Source organism: Dipodomys merriami, unplaced genomic scaffold (assembly GCF_024711535.1).
Source record: "Dipodomys merriami isolate MVZ:Mamm:240054 unplaced genomic scaffold, mDipMer1.0.p SCAF_19, whole genome shotgun sequence".
NCBI classification, from domain to species: domain Eukaryota; kingdom Metazoa; phylum Chordata; class Mammalia; order Rodentia; family Heteromyidae; genus Dipodomys; species Dipodomys merriami.
This window is the reverse complement of record NW_027203270.1, coordinates 138,384-161,912: the sequence shown is the minus strand read 5'-3', so window position 1 is coordinate 161,912 and position 23,529 is coordinate 138,384. Positions and strand designations below refer to the sequence as shown.

Sequence of the window (23,529 nt, the reverse complement as noted above, 5' to 3'; positions counted from 1 at the left end):
ACTTAGTGAGATGATACAGTAGAACACCTCCAAGGAACTTGTTCTTTGGGTCACATCACCATAGCCAAAGCAGTTTCACCTCCCAATGTTTGTGTAGAAAATAATGGATCCAACCACATGTTTTCTGGTCAATCGTATGTTGAACTTGGCAGTGATCAACATGTGTGCTGGGTGGTTTAACCTGCACATATCTCACAGGCAGACGCCTTTCTGCCCGTGGTTTTCATTTATATCCACCTATTGTTACATCTCTCCTTGCTTTGAGGATGGGGTGCCAGGTGAGAGGGGGTGACATGAATGGCAGGCTCTTTTAGGTTAGGCTTCACTTTGTGAGAGGAACCCATGTTCCTTTTTGGTTCTTCTGCCTCCCAGATTTCCACTTGAAATGGGAATATTTGCCACAGAGGCTAAAGCATGCCCATTATTGTGAGCAGACCAGAGTAGGGAGCTGGATTTTGTTCCCATGAGTGAACACCTTTATGCAGAACAGGCTCCGTGCCACTGAAGTCTAGGTTCTTACCCCTTGGCAAGAGGTAAGTCTTACCGTTTTGTTTTCTCAGCTAATAGAAGTACAGGCTGAATATCACAGGAAGTCATTGACCTTGCTGCAGGCTGTGTTGCCTCAGATTAAAGCCCAGCAAGGTAAGTGCAAGCCTTCCTTGGAGTAGGGTTGGCCTGGGGAGCCTGCTTGCCATTCTGGTTGAGACCATGTCCCTATGTGTCACTTACCCTTACATTCCTCCCAATAAGGTTGCGTTTAAATGAGCCACTACACAAGTGGGTGTTGATCCAGTTATTTGTGAAGCCAAGCATACCACTCTTCACCACACACACACTCTATACCACCTATCAACAGATATGTGTAGGTACATACAAGTATCTACAGTTGTGGGTGTGTCACATTTTCCCCAGCAGCATTGGACACAGGTGCCCATCTACCCTCTCCCGTCCTCTCCATCATCTCCCGAACCACAGGAATAGCGACTCCCTTTCTTTGATAGTCATAGGAGAATCTGAACAATCAAAGAGAACCATTCCAGCTAGCATGGGCGGCTTTAGCAAGATGCCAGCTGACCCCTTTCTTGTTCTACCCCTTCAGAGGCCTGGGTTGAGAAGCCTTCCTTTGGGAAACCCTTGGAGGAGCACCTTACCATCAGTGGCCGCGAGATCGCCTTCCCCATCGAGGCCTGTGTGACTATGCTGCTGGAGTGTGGGATGCAGGAGGAGGTAGGGAAGAGCAGGCCTTGTCCCCAGCTGGTGTCCTCTTCCAAGAAGCAGAGCACCAGAGCCTTTCCTATAACATCCCTGCCCAAAGCCCCCTCAAAGAAGATGTGGAGTAGGGTGTTACCCTTCTCCTGCAGACATTGGTGGGTCCTGTTCCCCCCTCCCCCCCCATAAGCCTTCACTTTCACAGGGAGAGCAGATGACTTAGAAGGGTAACACTCTCTGGCCATGAGGATTGTAGTATGGCCATATTCTATCAATTGCTTCTTCATACTGAATGTGATCTTTGCTGCTGTCGTCACTCACTTCGTGTCATCCTCCTGTTCTTTTCCTCTCTTCCTTTTCCTCTCCTTGCTTTGCAAATTTCATAGCTTACAATAGAGTTTATAACCTTTTGCAATTTGATTGATAGCAACATTAAAAGATGCATTTTTTAGAGCCACATGTTAAGAAAAAAAAAAAAGAACTATGGTGAATTGGTGGCTGTTGCTGTTTTTCTTGCAGTGTCAGTTGTTTTCTGGGAGCTAAATCCATCTCTGGTTTCTTCTATCAGCTATTTGAACATCTTTACTCCATCTTTATATGACCTGATCAGCCAATCCATATTTATTCAGGGCATGCTATACACTTAATGTAAGAATGAGATAGGGATCTTATGAACTGATTGGAGGAGTTGTGTCTAGCGTACACACAATAAGCATGATTAATGTAAGATAGGCTGAAATAATCTTCAAATATAGAGGTTATGGGAGGCAAACCGGGGCCATGGGAGAGAAACATTACCATTACAACTTAAAAATACTTAAATGAAAACGTCTACAAATAAATAACTTGTAAATCACATATAACTTTGAGTATAGCACACTGAAATCTGTGCTGGTGGCTCCTGTGTTGCTCCAGCCTTGCTCAAAATGCTGCATACTCAAAAAGGAATGGAGCACTGAAGATGTGGCTCAGGTAGTAGAGTACCTTTCTAGCAAATGTAAAGCCTTGAGTTTAATCTCCAAGACTACCAAAAATAAATAAATAAATAAGACAGTAGTTTGTGGACTACAGATGTAGCTAAGCAATAGAGAGCTTACCTAGAATGTACAAGTCTATAGGTTTGATCTCCAGCATTGCAAAGCAATAAGAAAAGAATGGCAATAAATTGGTTTGGATTTCTTTTCTTTTTTTTTTCCATTGTCTTATTTTTTATTTTATTTTATTTTTATTGTGAAAATACCGTATAGAGGGGTTACGATTACATGGGCAAGATAATGAGTACATTTCTTTTTTGGGGGGGGGGGGGGGGCCTCCGGTCATGGGGCCTGAACTCTGGGCCTGGGCGCTGTCCCTCAGCTCTTCAGCTCAAGGCTAGTGCTCTACCACTTGAGCCACAGTGCCACTTACGGCTTTTTTCTTTTTGATTATGTGGTGCTGAGGAATGGAACCCAGGGCCTCAGGCATGCAAGGCAAGTGCTCTACCACTGAGCCACCTTCCCAGCCTCAATGAGTATATTTCTTATCAAATATTGTTGCCTCCTCCTTTGTTTCCCCTTCCCATCCCTTCCCATCTCCCACCCCCCCCCCAGGCCAAAGTTGTAAATTTCGTTTTTTGACATAACGACTTGTACATCTCATTGTTGCAATGGGTCTACCTGTATCCCTATTTAAATGATTTGTTTTTTCCCTTCCCCTCCACAAATTATACCAACATCAAATACAGTAAAAGCAGGGGTTATACTGTGGGGGTGGGACATACAAAGCAACAATCACATTTGAATACTTATCTTGGGGTTCCTTTCACCTAACATCAACTTTAAAACCATATTTTATGTTTTAAAAAATTGTCACCGTTTCCATACTTGTTATCAATGAAAGAGTATGAAGGCCTTCATGCTCCTTGGAAAATGGTTTCATGAAGGAGGCACACTGAGCTTTTGTTTCCCTTTTTGTTTTTAATTATGGAAACATGCAAAGGTAAGCTAATGAGCCTCATCCCCTGGCAATCCTGTTTCATCTCCACTTCATCTCTTGCCCCCTGATCTCTGCCTTAGATAGTCCAGATATAGTGCTACTTCATTTATAATGCCTTTGAAATGTATCCCTGAAAGAAAAGGGGTATTTTGAAATACAGCCATAATACTATTATATGCTAAAAAAAAAAAAAAAAAAGTATCAGTCTTTGTGTCAAACATGTCTGAGGCTTGGAGTTTCTTTCCATTCAGCTCCTCTTCCATATATCTCTATCTTCATCTTCTTTTTCTGTCTCTGTTCATAGCTCACTTTGGCTTTATAGAGGTTCATTTGGGCAAAGTGTTAGGGAATCTCAAGTTATGCCAATGATATGTAGAGCATAGGGATTCCTTCACGTATCACCCCCTGTGTATGCACATGCACAGATGCTCACACATGTGCACGTGCACATGCACATCTTTTCTTTCCCATCTCATTAGACTTGTACATCTGACCAGATCTCAGTTAAACTCTTCTTCAAGATTTATTTTGAGTGTAAAAGAACATAATTTCTAGCTGCACCAGTGGCTCATGCCTATAATCCTAGCTAGCTACTCAGGAGGCTGAGCTATGAAGATCACAGTTCTAAGTTGTCCTAGGCAGAAAAATCTGTGAGACTCTTGTCTCCAATTAACTACCAAAAAGCTAGAAATAGAGGTGTGGCTCAAGTGTCAAGATTGCCAGCCATGAGAAGAAAAAGTTAAGGGGCAGTGCCCAGGTCCTGAGTTCAAGCCCCAGAACTGGCACAAAAAGAAAAATATAAAAACCACAAACTCTTGAGTGCCCAAGGTTCAGTTATCTAACAAGTACCCACTGGACCACTCCAATGGGTCACAGTGGCACTGGGCATTAAGAATAGCACAGTGGGTAAGGGAGACCCATTTCCTACTCTCATGGCACTTGTGTCTGAAGGCTGAGACATGCAAACATGCAGCTTTGATATTGCAGCATACTGTTGGAAGAAATTCCTGCTGGAGAGTTTAGAGGAGCAGAATACAAGGACTTTCTGTCTCTCTGTTTTGCTTTTGTTCTCTGAGTAGCATGTTTCCCACTCACCCTCTGTCCTATTGGCAGGGCCTTTTTCGAGTAGCGCCCTCTGCTTCCAAGCTGAAGAAGCTGAAAGCTGCGCTGGACTGCTGTGTGGTGGATGTGCAGGAGTACTCAGCAGACCCCCATGCCATCGCAGGTGGGTGCCCCCAGCCTCTTAGCAAGGACTTGATGGGAAGGGGTGATCATGGACGATGCTAGGACACGTGAACCAGTGGCTTCCTGATGTGCTCCTGCTGTGTGGCCTGAGGACCCAGTTCCAGGCCTGATTGTTCTAGCCCCTTGAAGGAAGGTCATTCTGGTGTCCCCAGAGAACATGGGGTGATGTGAGAAATAAGCAGAGGACAGGTAGTATTCAGCCTAGGTCCCCACAATCCCATTCCCATTCATATGGGAGCTGTCATCTGATCTTGTCTTGCTCAGGGAGCCCCTCTTCATGTGGAACCTACATGCCCCTGATGTCTCTGCCATGTCACAATGTCTCATGATCCATACCGTATTTGTGTCTAGGAGCTTTGAAATCTTACCTCCGAGAGTTGCCAGAACCTCTCATGACCTTTGAACTCTATGATGAGTGGATCCAAGCCTCCAAGTGAGTACCTTGTGAGCTGGTAAAATTACAGATGAAAACTGGTCATCCCTTGGTATCTGTGGACCTTAGTTCAGATTCCTTAAACAAAATGGTATAGTATTTGAATGGAACCTACACATATCCTTTTGTGTACCTTGAATATTCTCCACATTACTTGTAATACCTAATACAATGCAAATAATTCCTATATGCTGTTGGATAGGGATTCATGGCAAGGAAGAGGACCTGTCCATGTTCAATACAGATGCAACTGTGGGGCTAATGACACAAGGACCAATTTTATATTCGTTGAAAACATGGAAGGGTAACAGCTCTCTTCTCTGACTCCGTCGTGCAGGAATGTCTGTACATGCCCCCAAAGAAACATGTACAAGAGTATTGACTGCAGAATTATTTTGGGGTAGCAGAATTTGCTAAAGAGTTTTTGAGCCCCAAACTAAACTGTTGTGCATCTTCACTGGCACACAGTTTGAGGAGATGAAAAAGTAAGTGGAGCCATTCAGGCTAATATATGAAGACAGGAGGTGAAATTAAGCAAGTTAATGAGGACACATAGAAGACATTACAATTTAATACAATTTAAAAATTGTATTGAAAAGAAAAATAAGCACACACAAAGCACAAGAGGAATTTAGGAGTGGCCCTATATATGTGCACAAAAGAAGGTTTTGGAAGGGCTCACTCAGGCCGTAGTAATGATTCTTCTAAAAAAGAAGAGCCCAGCAAGAGAGTGAGTATAGGTTTTTAGTCTTATCTATGATCATAAGGAATATGTTTGCACAGCTAATTAATAACACAGAGGCATAGCATGCACAGTGTGCACTGTCTGTCCTCGTTGTTCCCTCAGAAGGGACCAGTCAGGAGCAAAGCCCACGAGCACACTGGATTGGGAGTGATGGGGAAAGCAGGAGAACAGGCAGCTAGTGCAAGGCCTGCAGGCCACATACTATGGTTGCTAAGCCTGGTTTTTCTATGTAGTTCCTAGTTTGTGCATGCATTAGGAGGGTTTTACCTGTTCTCTTTGGCCAATGGTAAGAGTTATCTTAAGTGAACTACCGCTTCAAGGACAATCTGTGGCCATGTCCACTGAGGAAAGAATACTGAGGCAGGAGAGTTAGTACCAGAGCCAGGATGGTGGATACCAGGGTAGATATTATCTAGGCAAGAGAGGAAGGAGGTAGAAGAATATCGATGAGAGCAGGTGCAATTCTAGTTGTCCTTTTCCACATCACTGGGGTTGACAGGGATGCACCACCACATCCAACCATTGGGATGGAATCTCCCAAACTCTTTATGCCTGAGCTGGCATTGAACCATAATCTTCCAGTCTCCACCTCCCAAGAAGCTAGGATTACAAAGCAAGTTTCATTAAAATAACATAGGACACAGGGAATAACTCAAGTAGTATACCCCTTGCCTGACAAGCTCAAGACCTTGAGTTCAAACCCAAGTACCGCGCATGTGTGCGCTCACGTACACCCCCCACCATGATTTCAAAACGTTTATTTCAGTAACAGAAAAATACATAATGTAAATTCAAAAAGAAAAGAAACTGGACAAGACAGAAGCAGAATGGAAAAATGGAAACATTTTTCATATTAATAGCTTGCTTACTAATAGTAGTTGGCTCTTAAATATGATGACTAGTTAGTATAATTGATTATGAGACTGATTGATATCCAACCAAAGGCTTTTTCTACCCCTTCCCAGTATCCAGGAGCAGGACAAGAGGCTCCAGGCTCTGTGGAATGCTTGTGAGAAACTACCCAAGGCCAATCACAACAACATCCGGTAAGTGGGTAATGGGCACATGTAGACTGGGCTTATTCAAGATACACAGACTTGCAGGGTGTCGGTGGCTCACACTGGCAGTTCTAGCTACTTAGGATGCAGAGATTTGAGATTTGATGCCAGCCAGGAGAGGAAAGTTCATGAGACTCTTATCTCCAATTAACCAGCAAAATGTCAGAAGTAGGACAGTGGCTCAAGTGGTAGAGCTCTACTCTTGAGCAAAAAAGCTAAAGGACAGTGTCCAGGCCCTAAGTTCAAACCCTAGAACTAGCACACACACACATATACGTATGTGTATATACATATGTATGCACTAGTCCTGGGACTTGTGTATATATCCATATCCATATATACATGTATACCTGTATGTATGTATGTATGTATGTATGTATATACACATAAACACATTTTTCTGGGTAAAGCTAAACAGAAGTCATGGACATGATTACGCACAGCATGTGGTAGTATCTAAGCAACTGTGAACATGCCTGTTCTCTTTTAAGCTTAAGGAGATGTAAGGTAATGATGACAGCATTTTACAAATAAGAAGAGACTGCCATATGACACTGGAGGCTTGCTAACTAGACATTGACTAATTCAGGAAGTTCTTTGATTTGCAAGGAGCAAAGAGTAATCTAAGGTCTATTAAAATATTGGAAATGCTGGGTGCCTATGTCTTACACCTATAATACTGGCTACTCAGGAGGCTGAGATCTGAGAGTTAGGTTCAAAGCTAGCCTGGGCAGGAAAGTCTGTGAGACTCATCTCCAATTGACCACTGAAAAGCTTACAATGAGAGTGTGCCTCAAGTAGTAGCTCACTAGCCTTGAGCAGAAAAAGCCAAGTGAGAACATGAGGCCCTGAGTTCAAGGTCTAATATGGGCAAAAATGAAGGGGGGAGGAGGAAAATAGGGACAGGAAGGGAGGGAGGAGAAATACATTGGGAATTTATGACAGGAACGGCTCCTGGACATGGAGAAGTTGACCAAAGGCTGGGGGCTGGAGGAGTTTGTCCTTGAACTAGTCACAGTCTCCAACCTTCATGGTTCATGAGACACAGCTGTTTTCCATATCTGTCTCTCATTTTTCTTGCTGAAAATCTCTCTGCTGAAAATCTTTCTGCTGAAGATCTCTCCCTACTCCTGGCTTCAGCACCTCACGCTCTCTGCTTCCTCCTCTTCCCACTGTCTTTCCCACACTCCTCCTAGCCCTTCTGTCTCTCCTCCCTGCTTCTGATGAACAGACTTTCAGCTTTAGCTCCTGTTGCCATCTGCTTGATTACTTGTGTCCCTTTTCAAAATCCCAAGAGCAATTCTTCAAAAAATTAAACCTAGAATTTCCATATGATCCAGCAGCTGCACTTCTGAGCTTATACCCAAAAGAATCGAAAGCAGAGCCTTGATATTTACACACCCACATTCATGGCAGCATGATTCACCATAGCCCAGAGTAGACATCACCCAAGGGTCTTCCAATAGCAGACAATGGAGAAATACAGTGGGGCAAAGACATACAAGAGGATGTGAAATTGTGATTCTTGCTGCAACATGGATGAACTATGTGGACTTGCTGCTGAGTGAAAGATACCAAATGAAAGGACAAAGGCTTGAGATTCCACTTACATGTAGTACTTAGAACAGTCAGATTTGTGGAAATGGAAGTGGAATGGTGGTTGCTGGAAGTTTAGCAGGTACAGTTTTTGTCTTTTCCATTTTTATATTTAAATTTTATATTTTCAATCCTATGAGTAAACATCAAATCGCTACAACTCATTGAATATTGGTGACCACAGCTCAGCTCAAGGACACTGGTCATTGCATGGGTTGATTGCTTTCCAGTGTTTCACATTCTGGTGCAGTTCTGTGTGGCTCTTGGAGGTTGAGACTTGGTCAAGAGAAGCCATGGGTGGAATTGGCACTGTGGCAACATAGTGACTACTTGGTGGGAACCCAAGTCTAGTCATCTTTCTGAGGGGCTGACAGAAGGGAATAAAGAAACCCTCCAAGGAAGTTGCTTCATTGTGGCCAAGCAAAGTGAGGTTAGGACCACACATCCTTAGTAATAAAGTTCAGGATACCTGACCTCAGGGTCTTTTGAAAATTCTTGGCAGGACCTGGCTGTTTTTCAGTGTGCCTGAGCTATATTTGAGTGCTTTATTGTGCCTAGTTTCTTAATGGACTCTGAATAGTAAATTGATTGAAGTGCAATTCATATACCCCTGGGCCTTATTTAGAGCAAACCTCAAATTTACAAAGTTATACAATTGTTAGCACTGATTGTAGAGTGTTTTCATTATTCCAAAAGGAAAACCAGCTCCCATTACCAGTCACGCTTCCTACTGCCCCCCAGACCCACATATAAGCATAAACATACAATACAGCTTCTGGAATCTATTCATCTACTTTATGGCTCTGTAGACTTAACTATCCTGGATATTTTGTGTAAATGGACTAATACAATCTATGACCTTTTGTATCTGGCTTCTTTCAGTTATGTAATATCTCCATGGTTCATCCATGTGTTAAGGGGTTATCATTTCTTCATTCCTTTTTAAGACTGCATAATAGTCCATATTTATTCATTCACCCCTTGATGGACATTTAGCTTCCATTTTGGAGCTATTATGCTGCTATGTCGTTCACTCTGAATTTTTATGTGAGCGTATTCCTCTTGAGTATAGCCCTTGGGGCAGAATTACTAGTCCACTTGTTTATCATTTGATTCATTGGACCTTTCCAGAAAGCCTGTCTGAAGATAATTCCAGAAGCCACACTCTTAGCATGTCAGTGTTTCTGCTGATGACAGACACTTTGACTGCACAAGGGGCGAATGATAGATTTTGACAATCAGAGCTGTGGTCAGCTCAAAAGGAAAGGCAAAGACTTTTCTGGCTGTCATTGAAGCAGATGTTAACATCTAATGGAGTTGAGCTCTGAGTCTGTCTGCTTTTTGGAAAGAACACAAATTTCCCATTTCCTGACACTTGTTCTGTGTACAGCTCATTGTTGGTGGTGGCATTTGCCATGTGAAAGAAGTTTCCTTCTAGGTCTGGGGGAAATGTAGCTGGTGCTGAGTGAGGCTGGGGAAACCTGGCCTTTCTCATTTCCTTTCAGATACTTGATCAAATTTTTATCCAAGCTGTCCGAGTATCAAGATGTAAATAAGATGACTCCCAGCAACATGGCCATTGTCTTAGGACCCAATCTCCTGTGGCCACAAGCAGAGGGGTAAGTACTGGGAAGAGAGGCTCTTTGGGAGCAGCACAAGGTGGACCCTGAAGCATCAACAGCCTCAGTGAGTTTTCAGATCCTAGTTTGATCCACAAGGTAGACTTTCGTAGCTCAGGAGAAGTTACAGCCCTCTGTAGAGCACTCTCGTTGATAGTCTCAGAGTCAGTCTCAGAGGTTCAGAGTCCTCTCTGAGCCAATCTACATCAGCATCAGGATAAGAAGAAGGAGAGCCAGGGGCATGATGGTGGTAGGTCAGGTAGGCTGTGCTTCCCAGCACCTTAGCTTCAGAGTTGGAAAAAGATGAGCTTGGCAAGCGGTAATAGCCACATCCTAACATGTTAGAAGTACATTTGTGGGGACAGCTCGTTTGCCCTGGAAGGTCCCCTTTCAGCAAGACAAAGTGTCTTTATGGAGAGAAAGCCAGCTCACAAATCTAGGCCTGTACAGTTCCAGACCAGGGACCCTTCCTGGGCTCAGTGACCAAAGGGCTGTGAATGTCTTGTTCTGCATGGGTTGGTGACCCCACTGCCTTCTCTGCCTTCATGCTTGCAGGAACATCACCGAGATGATGACTACGGTTTCACTGCAGATTGTGGGGATCATAGAGCCCATCATCCAACATGCCGACTGGTTCTTCCCTGGAGGTATGTTGTGCCATCCAGATAGGGAGACAGAGGTGGGGAGCAGGAAGAACACTGTGAGTTCAGAGCCTTTGAAATCAAGTACTGCCAGGCCAGGATTTTGTAGGCTTTGTTTTCAATCTGTCTCTGCACATATATGCACTACAAATGCATCCAGTAGAGTTGTGGTAGCCTCTTGTACTCTTATTTCTACCCCAAAGAAATTATGACATGAAGGTATCTACTGCCTGTGAAAATCAGCTCCGTAGATGCTGCGGGTCTTACCTCCATCCAGGGTTTCTTTATGTCTATAAAATCAATAGAGAGCTGGTGCAGAAATGATTTGCTGTTCCTCAAACTTTTTCCTTTAGAGTTGTCAAGAGAGGCAGAGCCTGAGGTAGATGAAGTCTTTATTCAGAACTCAGACATAATCTGGGTGTTGCCCTTTTGCTGCCCAAAGTGGGGTTATTTGAGTTGCCTCTCAGCATGTAAAAGTGGGAATCAGAGCCAATGAGATGCTTTTTTTCCCCTGGTTCCAAATGAGACTTTCAAGGCAAGGACACATCATTGCTTCAATGAGTATATATTTCTCAGTTGTAACAATTTCAAAGACATGGCAGTTGTTACGTTAAATGCAGTGTTTGATTAAGAATATTGATATTGGTGGTTTCTCACCATTTTATTACTGTTGGCTTACATCTGTAACCCTAGATACTGGGGAGGTTGAGATCTGAGGATTGCAGTTCAAAGCCCTCAATGTAGGTGAGTTAATGCATCAGCATTGTAGACAGACAGCTGTGCAGAATGTATCTATCTCCTCTATTAGGGAAGGGCATATATATATATATATATATGAGAGCCAGCATACACTTCAATGGAATCTCTTTAGATTTACAGTAAGACAGTGTTACTATTCATAACTAATAATATTGAATCTTACTTTACTTTCTCAATTAGCTCCATTGGCTAGGATTTCAATAACTGCAGTTATTGAATAGCTATTGAATAGCAGGGTTTTTTTTCCTGACTTGGTTAGCACTCCTCAGGAACTGCTGCCTAAAAGCATGAAGGTTGAAGAAGATGCTTGCTTTAGAAAAACCTTTTTTTCTGAAAGTCTCTCTCTGTTCCTGTTGTGTTATTATTGTTGTTTTGTAATACTGGGCATTGAACTTGAGGCCTCATGCTTACTAGGTAATCATGCTACCACTTGAGCCCCCAGTCCTTTTGCTTTTAGTTTGGTTTTTAGAGAGAGTCTCATTAACATTCCCTTTTTGGCCTTGGATGGTGATCTTCCTACTTCCCCCTCCCAAGTAACTGGGATTCTTGCTGATTTTGCCAAGGCTGGAGTCAAACCACAATCCTCCTATTCCTTTCCCCCAAGACCCTAGAATTACAGATGTGAGCTACCATGACTGGCTCCATCCATTCCTGTTTTGTTTGTTTGTTTGTAAGTCACAAATAGACATTGCTTTGTGGCACATCAGTCTATATAATCTGTTGTGTGCTCTAGTCTCTTAGTATGGTGAATTATATGCTTAATTAATATCATGGGCAGGGGCAGGGGGGCATGATAAGAGGAGTCCTTCTCCTGTCCAGGAAGTCTGTAGCATATAGCTTCTTTCTTCCCTGCAGAGATAGAGTTCAACATTACAGGCAACTATGGGAGTCCGGTCCACATGAACCATAATGCCAACTACAGCTCCATGCCCTCCCCAGACATGGACCCTGCCGACCGGCGCCAGCCCGAGCAGGCCCGCCGGCCCCTCAGTGTCGCCACGGATAACATGATGCTGGAATTTTACAAAAAGGATGGGTATGAGCCAGTGTCTCTTTTTCAACACTGGGGACTGGGAAAGTTGGAAGGGCTGGGTAAAGAAGGGTGAGACTTAAGGAAACCAAGATTGACTTGAAGGATGTGCTTACCATTGGCAAGTTAGTGACTTGTAGCAAACAAACTACAAATCATTCTTTTGAAACTGAAGTTTGAAGTTTGCTCACTTGGCTGGTGCTCTACCACTTGAGCCAGACCTCTGGCCCCACTTTTTTTCTGGTTAATTTAGAGATGGAGTCTAGCAAGCATTTCTTTGCAGACATAAGTCATCAGTGCCTAGCTTGTGTCCTTATTCTTGATCTTGACTGGGATCAGCTTCTGGCTTGATTCCCTTTGGCCACAGCCTTCTTCGCTGACATGATGGTGGTCAGTATCAATCAGTTATCATCAAAAGAAATAAAAGTGGGTCAGTGAGAGAAATTGAAAACCTGTATAAGCACTTTATTTTGATGAAATGTTTAAATGTGGAGCTGAGGGTGTAGCCCATTTGTAGAACATGTGCTGGGCATGAACTATGCCCTGAGTTCAGTCCCTAGTAACAAAAAACTAGAATAAGCAAAAATGTGAAGGAAGAGGAGGAGGAAGTGGAGGAGGCGGAAAAAGGAGGAAGGAGGAAGGAGAAGATGATGACAATGAAAGAAAGAAAGAGCCCCGCCAAAACCAAAATACATAAATACGTATTCGTTCCTGACCCTTTAGTGGTTCTACTCTGTAGATTCTTCAGAAGTGTGCGTGCATAAAGAATAGTTGTAATGCACAGTTTAACATTCCCACCTCCCACCTCTGTTAAGACAAAGGAAAAAAAATCTAAATTCGACTCTAGTCCTTTTGTCAAACTTTCCCAAGTTTTCAAGATGTTTTTCCTTTTGTATTTCCCCCTAATCTTTGATGCAGTTCTAAGAAACTCTTAAGTACATCCAATTTAGTATGTGAGTGTGCATAAGAACAACCATCTCTGCAGTGGTTAAATATTTAACTACAACAAAGGAAATTGCCTTGGAGGAGATAAACAGGTTTCCTATTGCACTATAATGAGTTATGGTGAGTACCAGGTTAGCTGTGGCAGCCAGCACTGAACCAATCAGAGCCTGGCTAGCTGGCAGCACCATTTGGGTTGCTTGGCTTGGTAGAGCAAGTCAGTTAAGTAAACGGCCCTTAGGACTTAGGAATCACAAGCATAGCTTGTGATTTGTATTTGTCATCCTCTCTGCTTAGAAGGCTGAGATCTAAAGATTGTGCTTCAAATCCAGCCTGGGCAGGAAGATCTGTGAGACTGGTTTCTCCAATAAAGCTGAGGGAAACAAAAAGTGGAGCTGTGGCTCAAGTGATCAAGCATCAGTCTTAAGCAAAAAGCTAAGGCATAGCATGAATTCAAGCCCCAGTGTCTACACGTGCGCGCGCGCGCGCGTGTGTGTGTGTGTGTGTGTGTGTTTAAAATTTTTAAATCATAGGCATTAAGTAAAATTTCACAACCACACCTTCAAAGTAGATGGAAGAGTCAAACTCTGAGTGAAAGCATCTAAAACTTGTAGAATAGGAAATGCAGTGGCTACAACTTTCTCCTTTCATGAGGAACTAACCAGAAGGGCCTCTTTGAAAGGCAGTAGTCTAAAGGGCTTTGGAAGGACCAGAGCCTTAGCTTTACTCCTGTTTCTGAATGGGAGGTGGCATTGGAGGCTGGAGTTGTTAGAAGAACCCTAAGTCTGTGTACTGTGACAAGAAGTTGGGGGACACTGTATGTCCAGTGTCTACATCTTTCCTCACTAATCACATGTAAGATGTGTGTGTGTGTGTGTGTGTGTGTGTGTGTGTGTGTGTGTGTGTGTGTGTGTGTGTGTGTTGCCATTGTTTGGTGTTATCTTTCCCCACTAGGGATAGATAAAATGGAAATTCTTAGAATATTCAAGTAAGAAAGGGAAGTTTTCTTAATCTATAAGAAGGAACTAGATTACAGTGTATGAGAGAGAACTAAGAGGTGTGCTGAAATTTGTTTTGGAATGTCATTGGGAGTAGTAACTCAGTTTTTTGGGGGGCATCTGGCTAGCTAAGAGTACAATGGAAGATGCAGGCTTTATTGCCTTGTTCAGTCTGGGAGAATGCCTTATATTCTGCTCCGAGTTCTTTCACATCAGTGTGTTCCCCTCTATCCTCCAGTCTGATTCCCATTGCCCCATCCCCCCTGAGAGAAAGTATTCCAGATAACTTTGAAGAAGACATCCACAGAACAACCATTGAAGTATTCAAAATCTACAGGTTCCTACGAACGTGCAGCAAATGCAAAAACCTAACAGTATTATTTTCAGTAGATGCCCCATCTCCAGTTAAATATCCAGGACCAAACATGAGATGATGTCTATAACCCAGTCTGCATCAGTTGTCCCTGAGGGGATCCCTCAGCTTAGTAAAATGTCACTGAATTACTGCACGGAATGATATTTTCAGACAAACTCCAAGGTCCTCTCTAGTTGGCTCTCTTCTCTGCCCCTATCAGAACCTAAGTCATATTGCTAGAGATTCCTTGTGAAAGAGAACCTATGGTATGTAGTTTAAACCTAATATTCCACATTTTAAGTCATGAACTTCCTGGCTTAGGGTAACCGTCAAAGAGCTATTGTACTTGGCATTTGTATAGCATCATGTGCCACGTGATAGAGTTTGGTCAGTGATTGGATGCATATACAATGGTCCCATGAGGGCTATGTTACCTCATGACCTCGTGGCCATCCTAGTTCACGTAAGCACTCTGAGAGGCGCATGCAACAAGGACAGCAACCCTATGACACATTTCTCACAACGTGCCATCATCAAGCAGTGCACTGTGTGTATGTTGTGAGGTGCAATGAGTTTATGGTGATCGATTCTGACCTGGGTTGTAGAGAATGAGAAACCTAAAGTTGTAATTGTTTGGGAAGAGGAAACAATTTGCATCCACTGAGTCCCTGTCTTAGCAATATCAAGGGAATTTTTTATACTTTCCCCATTTATGAGCTTTTCAAATCTTTGAGCTACATTTTAAAGCCTTCAAACTAACCACCAAAACACTGGACAAACTGATAATTCAGGTTTGAGGGCCAGGTTAAAATAGGGAATAGAAGGATTTATCAATAAAGCTGTTATTTCAGCCAGGCACTGGTGGCTCATGCCTGCAATCCTAACTACTTGGGAGGCTGAGATCATGAGGATTGCAGTTCATGACCAGTTTAGGCTGAAAATTTTCCAGTAGTGAGGTGTGGTAGTGTGTCTGTCAGCTTAGCTATGTGGGAGACTGGAATTGGGAGGATCTCATTTACAAGCAAGCCCACGCAGAAAAACTGCACAAGACTTCAGAAAAACTGCACAAGACTTCATCTCAACAGAAGAAGCTAGAAATGATAGTGTGTACCTGTCATCCCAGCTGTGGTAAGAAGCAAAGAAGAGGAGGGTTATGGCCCAAGAATCCATGAATAGGAAGTGACACCTATCTCAAAAGTAATCAGCACATAACCTTGAACAAAGAAGCTAGGGATAGCGCTCAGGCCCTAAGTTCAAGTCCTAGGACAGAGAAGAAAAATTTTAAAAAGTGAGAGACTGGTGGTTCACATCTCTAGCCCTAGCTATTGAGTAGGCTGATATCTGAGGATTGCAGTTTGAGGCCAGCCCAGGCAGGAAAGTCCATGAGATTCTTATCTCCAATTAACCACTAGAAAACCAGAAGTGGCGCTGTAGCTCAAAGTGGTAGAGCACTAGCATTGAGCAAAAAAGTTCAGGGACAGCACAGCACCCAGGCCCTGAGTTCAAGCCCAACAACTGACAAAAAAAGAAAAGAAAATGGATGCACATGTCTGCCAGCTGAGCAACTCCAAGGACTGACCACAATTACCAGAAGCTAAAGGAGAGGCGTAAAACAGATTCTCACTCTGCTTCCACAACAAACTTCTAAGACCTTGACTTCAGACTTCTGATTACTTGAACTGCAAAAGAATAAGTGTGTTGTTTAAGCTATCCATCGGGACCCTTCTAGGTGGTGTCTGACTGCCAGGAAAACCAGCCACATGATCAGAGATTTGGAACTTTCTGTCCACTCTTCACTTACAAAGAAGCTGAAGATTGAATTAATCATCCATGGCCAGTGATGAAAGCAGTCATGCCTGTGTAATGAAGTATTTATAGAAAATAATACTGGAGGGCTGGAGTTTTATCTTGCCTAGCAGCTCAAGGCCCTGAGTTCAAAACCCTACAACTGTGGATATGTTGTTGAGCTTACCCATATGCCAAGAAGATTGCCAACCCCAACTCTATAGGGACAGAAGCGCCTATCCCAAACTTTATCCTATGTATCTCTTCAGCTGATTATTCATGTATGTCCTTTGAAGTATTCTTTGTAATAAGTCAGCAATAGTAAGAAGAAAAACAATAACCAGCATGAAAAGAAGCAGGAAGTGTGGCTCCATAGCAAAGTGCCAGCCTAGCAAGTGAAAGGCCCTGAGTCCAAACTCCAGTAACCCTTCCTCTTTCCTCCCAAAAGAGTGAAAAAAATGGGATCACATAAACCAGATAAAATTTGAGAGAAATGACAAGCTTGCCATCATCCAAAGGTGTTTCCAACTTAGATGTCATTGAAAGTAGTTTACTTCCCTCACAGTTTTGGTGCTGATGCCTCTCTGATTCATATAAACACAGGGAGCCGAGCTTCCTTAGCAAATTCAGGAGCTCACCTACACATTTTCTACTATCCCAAAGATAACAGGTCTTAAACCTGGAAAAAAAAAGACTCTGTAGAGGTGATTAAAATAGAGAACCCGAAATAAGGAAATAGCTATGGATTACCATGATAAGTGCATTATCAGCTTCACAGGCATCTTTATAGACAGGATAGAAGCTTTCCTGCAGAGATGTACAGGTGGAGCTGAGATGTGATATTCACAAGCCAAGAAGTGCCAATAACCACCAGAAGCTGGTAGAAGCACTGAAGAATTCTCTCCCCAGAACACCTGAAGGAAATGGAGTCCTACCAACACCTCTGTTGACCTTAGTGATAATGATTCTAGGCTTCTGGCCGCGAGGACCATAAGAGAATACATTTCTCTCATTCACCAACTTTGTGATACCTGTTACAGCAGCCACAGGACACTAAGACCCCCGTCTACTTCTGCTGCAGTAGACACAGCCATTGTCCTCCGTTGAGCATTGGTGTCATAACCTTCCCTTTGACTTGAATTGGCCTTCTCCATTTACTTTCACTAGTAAGAATCCCAGAAGGTATCCTGGGACTTCAGAGGCTAGGTCCAGGAAAACCTTGCGGATTCTCTGGGGACACCTATCCCTGAAATTTTACTAGTATACTATAGGAAGGGTCCAAGCAACACCTTGGAGAGAAATTGAGGACCTGAACTGAACACTGAGCTGCTACCAGAACAATTTGCTAGCTTTGTGTGTACGTCCTGGATTCATGAATCCAATTTTAAAACAACATCTTCCCATGTCTTTTAATATAGCAACAGACTTAAGCCCACTTTTCTGAAGATGAAACATCTTGATCAAGCTTTTCAAACACTTAATGTCTTCTTTCTAAAATACCACAAGCAATGATGCTAATTCTGCAGATGGAGGATATACTGAAACTTAAAGGAACTGGCTGAGATAGCTGAAAGTTGTTCCAGGAGACCCTGCCCCTCCTGAAGAGGAAAACCCTCTGTAAGCAGGAAGGCTTGTGGAACTCCTAGCTGGTTTCCAAAAATTGGTTTGTTTTCCAATGAACTTTTTAAACAAGACCATTCTTCTTACTCTTGCCTTCTTTGTTGCCCCGATGACCTAAGTGGAAAGTGAGTCTTGGGCAATGTGTCAATCAGCTATTACTATAGCAAAATACCTAAGGTAATCAATTCATATAGAAGAGAGCTATATTGTGGCTCACAGTGGTTTCAGTTCATTGCAACTTGACTCCATTGCCTTTGGGCCTGTGGCAGCACAGTGTGTCATGGTGGGAGTCCATGGCAGAGGAAGGTGCTAGCCTCACAGTGGCTAGCAATCAAACTAAAGAGAAACAGGATGAGCTGGGGTTGCAATGTTCAATTTCCTATGATTAGGGCCCAGCTCGTAAAGCATCTACCACCTGCCAATAGTGCCATAGTCTGGAAATACAGCCGTCAACACATAGGCTTTTGTGAGACACTCACCTGAACTATACCAGGGATTTTAGCTGGATTCCCCTTTATTTTTCCGTTCCTAAGTCCTAGAACCATGTAAGTAGGAAGTCAGCATCCCCTGCTCTTAAACACATCTGGACCCACCTTACTAACAGCTCCCTAGAGGACAGCCAAGGAAACCACCCATAGAAGTAGGATCCTCAGATTTGAAGTATACTTCCACTTACCTTGGCATCCCAGTGTTGATTTAGGTAATGTACACAGCAGCCTTTCAAGCTCAGTGACCCTGCTGTCCTTCAGGCTGTACTGCTGCAGGTAGACAAGTATGTAGGTTGTCCTTGCCAGACAGGTAGTAAATTGTATGTTTTGTTTTGGGATTTTCTTTTTGGAGACCATTGTGAAAAGATTAAGAGACCAAGAGAACTGTTTCCATGATATTCACTTAAAGCCTTTGATTTTGTGTTAGTCAGACCATTAACTTACCAACACCAGAACTTTAAAGCAAAGTCTAAAACAATCTGTGGCCTCTATGTGTTAATCCTGGTTGAAGATAAAGCTTTATGATGCTGTTTCTATTCAACATATTGACTGGTTTTAGAACATACCTTTATCAATAGCAGGCAAAGGGCTTTGGGATTCATATAAAGATATACTCTAAAATCATGTAGTTGTAAGAGCAGTGTTAGGTTATGGAAGAGCCCTCAAGTTGCTTGTAAAACTAATCTAATTTAAAAGATATAGAAATGTTCTTAGGGAAAAAAAAGCAGGATTCTCAATTACCTATCTGCCTTGCTTTTTGTCCCTTTCTCTCCTTCTTTCGATGTTTTTCATCTTTCGATGTCCAGGGTCACTATTAGGAAAGGAAGAAATCAGGATGAAGACCCTATGAACTCAGTACCTCCATCTCCTGTGGCCTCTGATTCACCAGTGCAGCCTCCATCAGTGCATATCCCACCCACCACCACCTTACTTTCTTTATTTCTTTGTCCAAGAAGAATGTTTTTTTTAAGTCCTATGTCCTGTAAGGACAGGACATTCTTACTCTGGAGACTTCTACAAGGTTGAGTTTCTCTTAGCTGAAATATTTGGGGCCACAAGTATTTCAGATTTTAGAATATTTTCATATGCAGTTGAAATGTCTTCATTTGTATCTACTTGTGCATAGTATACACATGGCCTAGTTTTACATAGTGTACTTTTGTTTCTTTTGCAGCATGTCACTGAGGTTGAGTGTAGAAATTTCCACTTCTGGCATCATGTCGGTGCTAAAAATGGTTTAGATTTTGGAGCCTTTTGTATATTCAGATCAAATTTGCTAAACCTAGCCAGGTGCCAGTATCTCACGCTTGTAATCCTAGCTACTCAGGAGGCTGAGATCTGAGTATCAAAGTTAGAAGCCAGTCCGGGCAGAAAATTATGTAAGACTTTTTTCTCCAATTAATCACCAAAAATCTGGAAGTGCAAGCCTTGAGCAAGCATACTAAGGGCCAGTACCCAGGTTCTGAATTCACTCAATATTGGCACAAAAAAAGGTGCTGAACCTCTTGTCAGTGGTCACAGTGAAGGCTGAGGAACATATGAACAGTGTCTCATTTGTTCTTCACAACAGCCTTAAGGAAGAGAAATTGTCACTTTTAGTTGATATAAGATGACCAGAGGTAATTCATCTGTCTCAGGTACTTAGTACTTGAGAAGTCTGGTCTTGAAAAACAACATTTTCCACTCTTAAAGCCCAGTGTGCTATGATGAACAGAAGAGAGTCCTGGTGTTGGTGAGTTAATGGTCTAACTAACACAAAATCAAAGGCTTTAAGTGAATATCATGGAAACAGCTATTTTCGTCTCTTAATCTTTTCACAAAAAAAACAAAACCCAAAACATACAATTTACTACCTGTCTAGCAAGTACAACCTACATACTTGTCTACCTGCAGCAGTACAGCCTGAAGGACAGCAGGGTCACTGAGCTTGAAAGGCTGCTGTGTACATTACCTAAATCAACACTGGGATGCCAAGGTAAATGGAAATATACTTCAAATCTGAGAATCCCACTTCTATGGGTGGGTTCCTTGGTTGTCCTCTAGGGATCTGTTAGTAAGGTGGGTCCAGATGTGTTTAAGAGCAGGGAATGCTGACTGCTTACTTACATGGTTCTAGGACTTAGGAACGGAAAAATAAAGGGGAATCCAGCTAAAATCCCTGGTATAGTTCAAGTGAGTGTCTCACTCACACCAACCAGCTCCCAGATTTTCATATCCTCTCAAACAAAAATGTATACTCACTTTTCAGGTCTCCAGCTTATTATACCTATAAATGCCACTGGCTTCGCTAGAAAAAATCTCTTCTTAGACACACTTGGGTTTTCTATCTATATTAGTTCATTTTCCATTGTGATTGCAAAATACCTGGGTGGGGAGGTTGGTGATCTACAAGACAAGTTGTTTTGCTCACAGTATGAGAAGTTCAAAGGCATAGTGCCAGCAGCACGGGCTTCTCTCCAATAAGGACCCACCTGGCTGCTCCACATGGTAGAAGGCACCATTGTGTGATGGCATGTGAAAGCCATGAGAGATCACATGGCAAGATGAGAAGCCACACAGGTATTAAGGACCTGGCTTGCTCTGTTGTAACAACTGTCTTGCACAAGAACCAGGGTCCTAGAGAACTTCCTTAATCCCTTCTGAGGGCAGAGCTCCAAGTGACCCACCCAGTCCAGCTCGCAGTAATCTCCACCTCTTAAAGGTGCTACCACCTCCCAGCACCTCCACACAGAGAACCAAGCTTCCAACACATTTTCCAAGGACCACAGCGCCCTGTTTCACACAACCCTGCGGCCCATTAGGTTACCATGCAGGCTGTGCCACCAGTAAGTGCTTCAAGGGCGTGCTAAATACTTTACTCCCTACATCTGCTATTGGTACATTCCCTTCCTGACTTGAATGAACGAGTTCAGTGGACTGAATGGATGGTATAACTGGGGCCAGAGGTTTTCGTCACTTCAGAACCTATTCTTTATTTACCTTTTCCTGACAGATGTAAAGTGTGGCTCATGAGGAATCTCACCCAAGTAGGAGTACAGGGAGGAATACGAAGGGATAGAGTGTTTCAGACTGGAACTGAAGACTGGCTTACCCACATGAGTCCCAGCCTTGGGTGGTAACAACTCTGGTTACCCCCACCCTCGTCTCATTGGCCTAAAAGAGAAAAGGGAGAGATAAGCAAATTAAGCTTGACTCCCTGTACGCCCTGCATCCCTTACAACCTTGCTGCGAAGGAGCCCGAAGAGCCACACACTATCTCCTGGACTCTGCCTTTGCCTCCTGCTTCATGGTTTCCCAACACTTTGCTCCTTAGATAGTCTTCCTCTCTGGCTTCTCACTTTTACCTGGGTTCAACTAGAAAGGATCTAAAAACTGGTTCCTCTCAACGTTAGCATGAAGCAGAGGCTCATGGGGAATCCTGGTGGTACACTGAGCAGTTTCATAATATATAGTTGCATTTGATATAGACATTCAGACATTTCAAGGTAGCCATTTGTTTCATGTGCTTTTCAGTTGCCACAAGCATTGCTGCTGCTTTTATGACTGACTCATTTTGTAAACGCTTACATTAACAGTTTAAAAATGTCGGTGGACATTGGGTATATGTTCGCTGTGAACATGGCTTCCATTAAGAGCACTTGCAGCTGGCCCAGCAGATATTTCTGTGGAGCTCAGCAGCTTCTCTGAAAAGGCAGAAATACACCCTCAGCTCTTCTTGTTCACCTGCTGACATTTAGCAGGGTTCACTTGGCACCTAGCCCATGCCCAAGCTGGCCTCTCCCCTGAGTAGACTGCATTGTCAGGAAGCGTGGAGTGTGAGGTTACTGAACCTGAAAGATGCCCATGGAAATAGAAGGCATCCATCCTCACCAGCCCTGGTCCTGAAGCCCAGGATCTCCTCCCGTGTGTGGGAAAGGCCTTTCCAAGCAGGAGAGAATGGAGCAAGGAAGGAGAGAAGGGTAGAACTTAACATCAGTCAGAACTCTTTTTTTGCTGATTGTCTCAGGAAATATTTCCATGCCTGCCATCCTCGCCAACCATGGCAGCTAAGTGACACTGGTTCCTTTCCCCACATGGAAAAATGAGCTCTTTCTTCCCTTCTTCCTGATCAGTTCTAAAGCCTAAAGAACCTACTTTGAATACCGGAGGATACACACCGGACTCCGCTCCGGAGCTTTGAGTGGCCTCCAAGAGGATTTCTAGACATCTGGGAGACGAGCTTGCATCTTCAGGTGCAATACAACCTAAAAGCTAGCAGGTCCTCCTTCCCCTTCATCTTCCAGTCCCAGGTGCCTTCTTGAAGCCATAGGAGAGGCAAGCAATACCAGCTACCAGACAGGAGAGGCTCTGTGTTGTCCCAAAGGAAGCATGTCTCAGAAAGTTGCCTATCTCTTTCCCATCATGTCCCTCCCTCACAGCCGGTCCCCTGACTTACATTTCCTGCAATGGCCCACATCCCACCTGCTACAACCCAACTCTGAACATGAACTTTTTAATAAAATTCTTGCTGTACCTTTACAAGGTTCATGTGACAGCTTTGTGCTTCTGACCCATGCCACCTACCATTTGGTAGGAAGAAGAGACAGTATCCATGTGTCAGCACCCCACCTCCACCTCACCTCCTAACTCCACCCTGTATAAGGAAAACCTAAACAGATGCTAGCCCTGAGTGATTCTCCCTCCAAAAATGTCTGTCTCCCTCCATGCCGGAAGTAGGAACTCTTAGCCAGTAGACGCCTGGGTTGAGGATACAGGACCAGTTACCTCTTAGATCATTGAACAGAGAGTTAACCCCCCTCTAACCTATAAGTGGACAGATGGCTGCTTTTCCCTCTTCTCTGTCCCCTATGAACTCCTTTCCCCCAGCCTCACAGCCACATCACCTCTGCAGCTGCTATCCATCTATATGATCTCTACCTGTACAAAACTCCAAGTCACTTGGAGACCAATTAAGTGGTAAATGATTTCACAGCACCACATAAACCTCATCCCAGAATCCTGCCCTTGGCAAGAGACCCCTTTGCGAAAAAAA

The 23,529-nt window shown here is 43.4% G+C and overlaps 1 protein-coding gene across 4 annotated transcripts in view; it reads left to right on the top strand.

Moving 5' to 3' along the window:
* The window catches only part of Arhgap44 (Rho GTPase activating protein 44), a 155,576-nt gene that overhangs the window by 116,610 nt on the left and 15,437 nt on the right, over positions 1-23,529 (top strand). For all 4 annotated transcript variants that reach the window (XM_070026931.1, XM_070026928.1, XM_070026927.1 and 1 more), the window contains exons 9-16: positions 561-642; positions 1,100-1,227; positions 4,297-4,408; positions 4,780-4,861; positions 6,572-6,652; positions 9,766-9,879; positions 10,435-10,526; positions 12,135-12,315. In XM_070026931.1, coding sequence (XP_069883032.1) covers positions 561-642; positions 1,100-1,227; positions 4,297-4,408; positions 4,780-4,861; positions 6,572-6,652; positions 9,766-9,879; positions 10,435-10,526; positions 12,135-12,315 — 872 coding nt within the window. The remainder of the gene's footprint in view (positions 1-560; positions 643-1,099; positions 1,228-4,296; positions 4,409-4,779; positions 4,862-6,571; positions 6,653-9,765; positions 9,880-10,434; positions 10,527-12,134; positions 12,316-23,529) is intronic.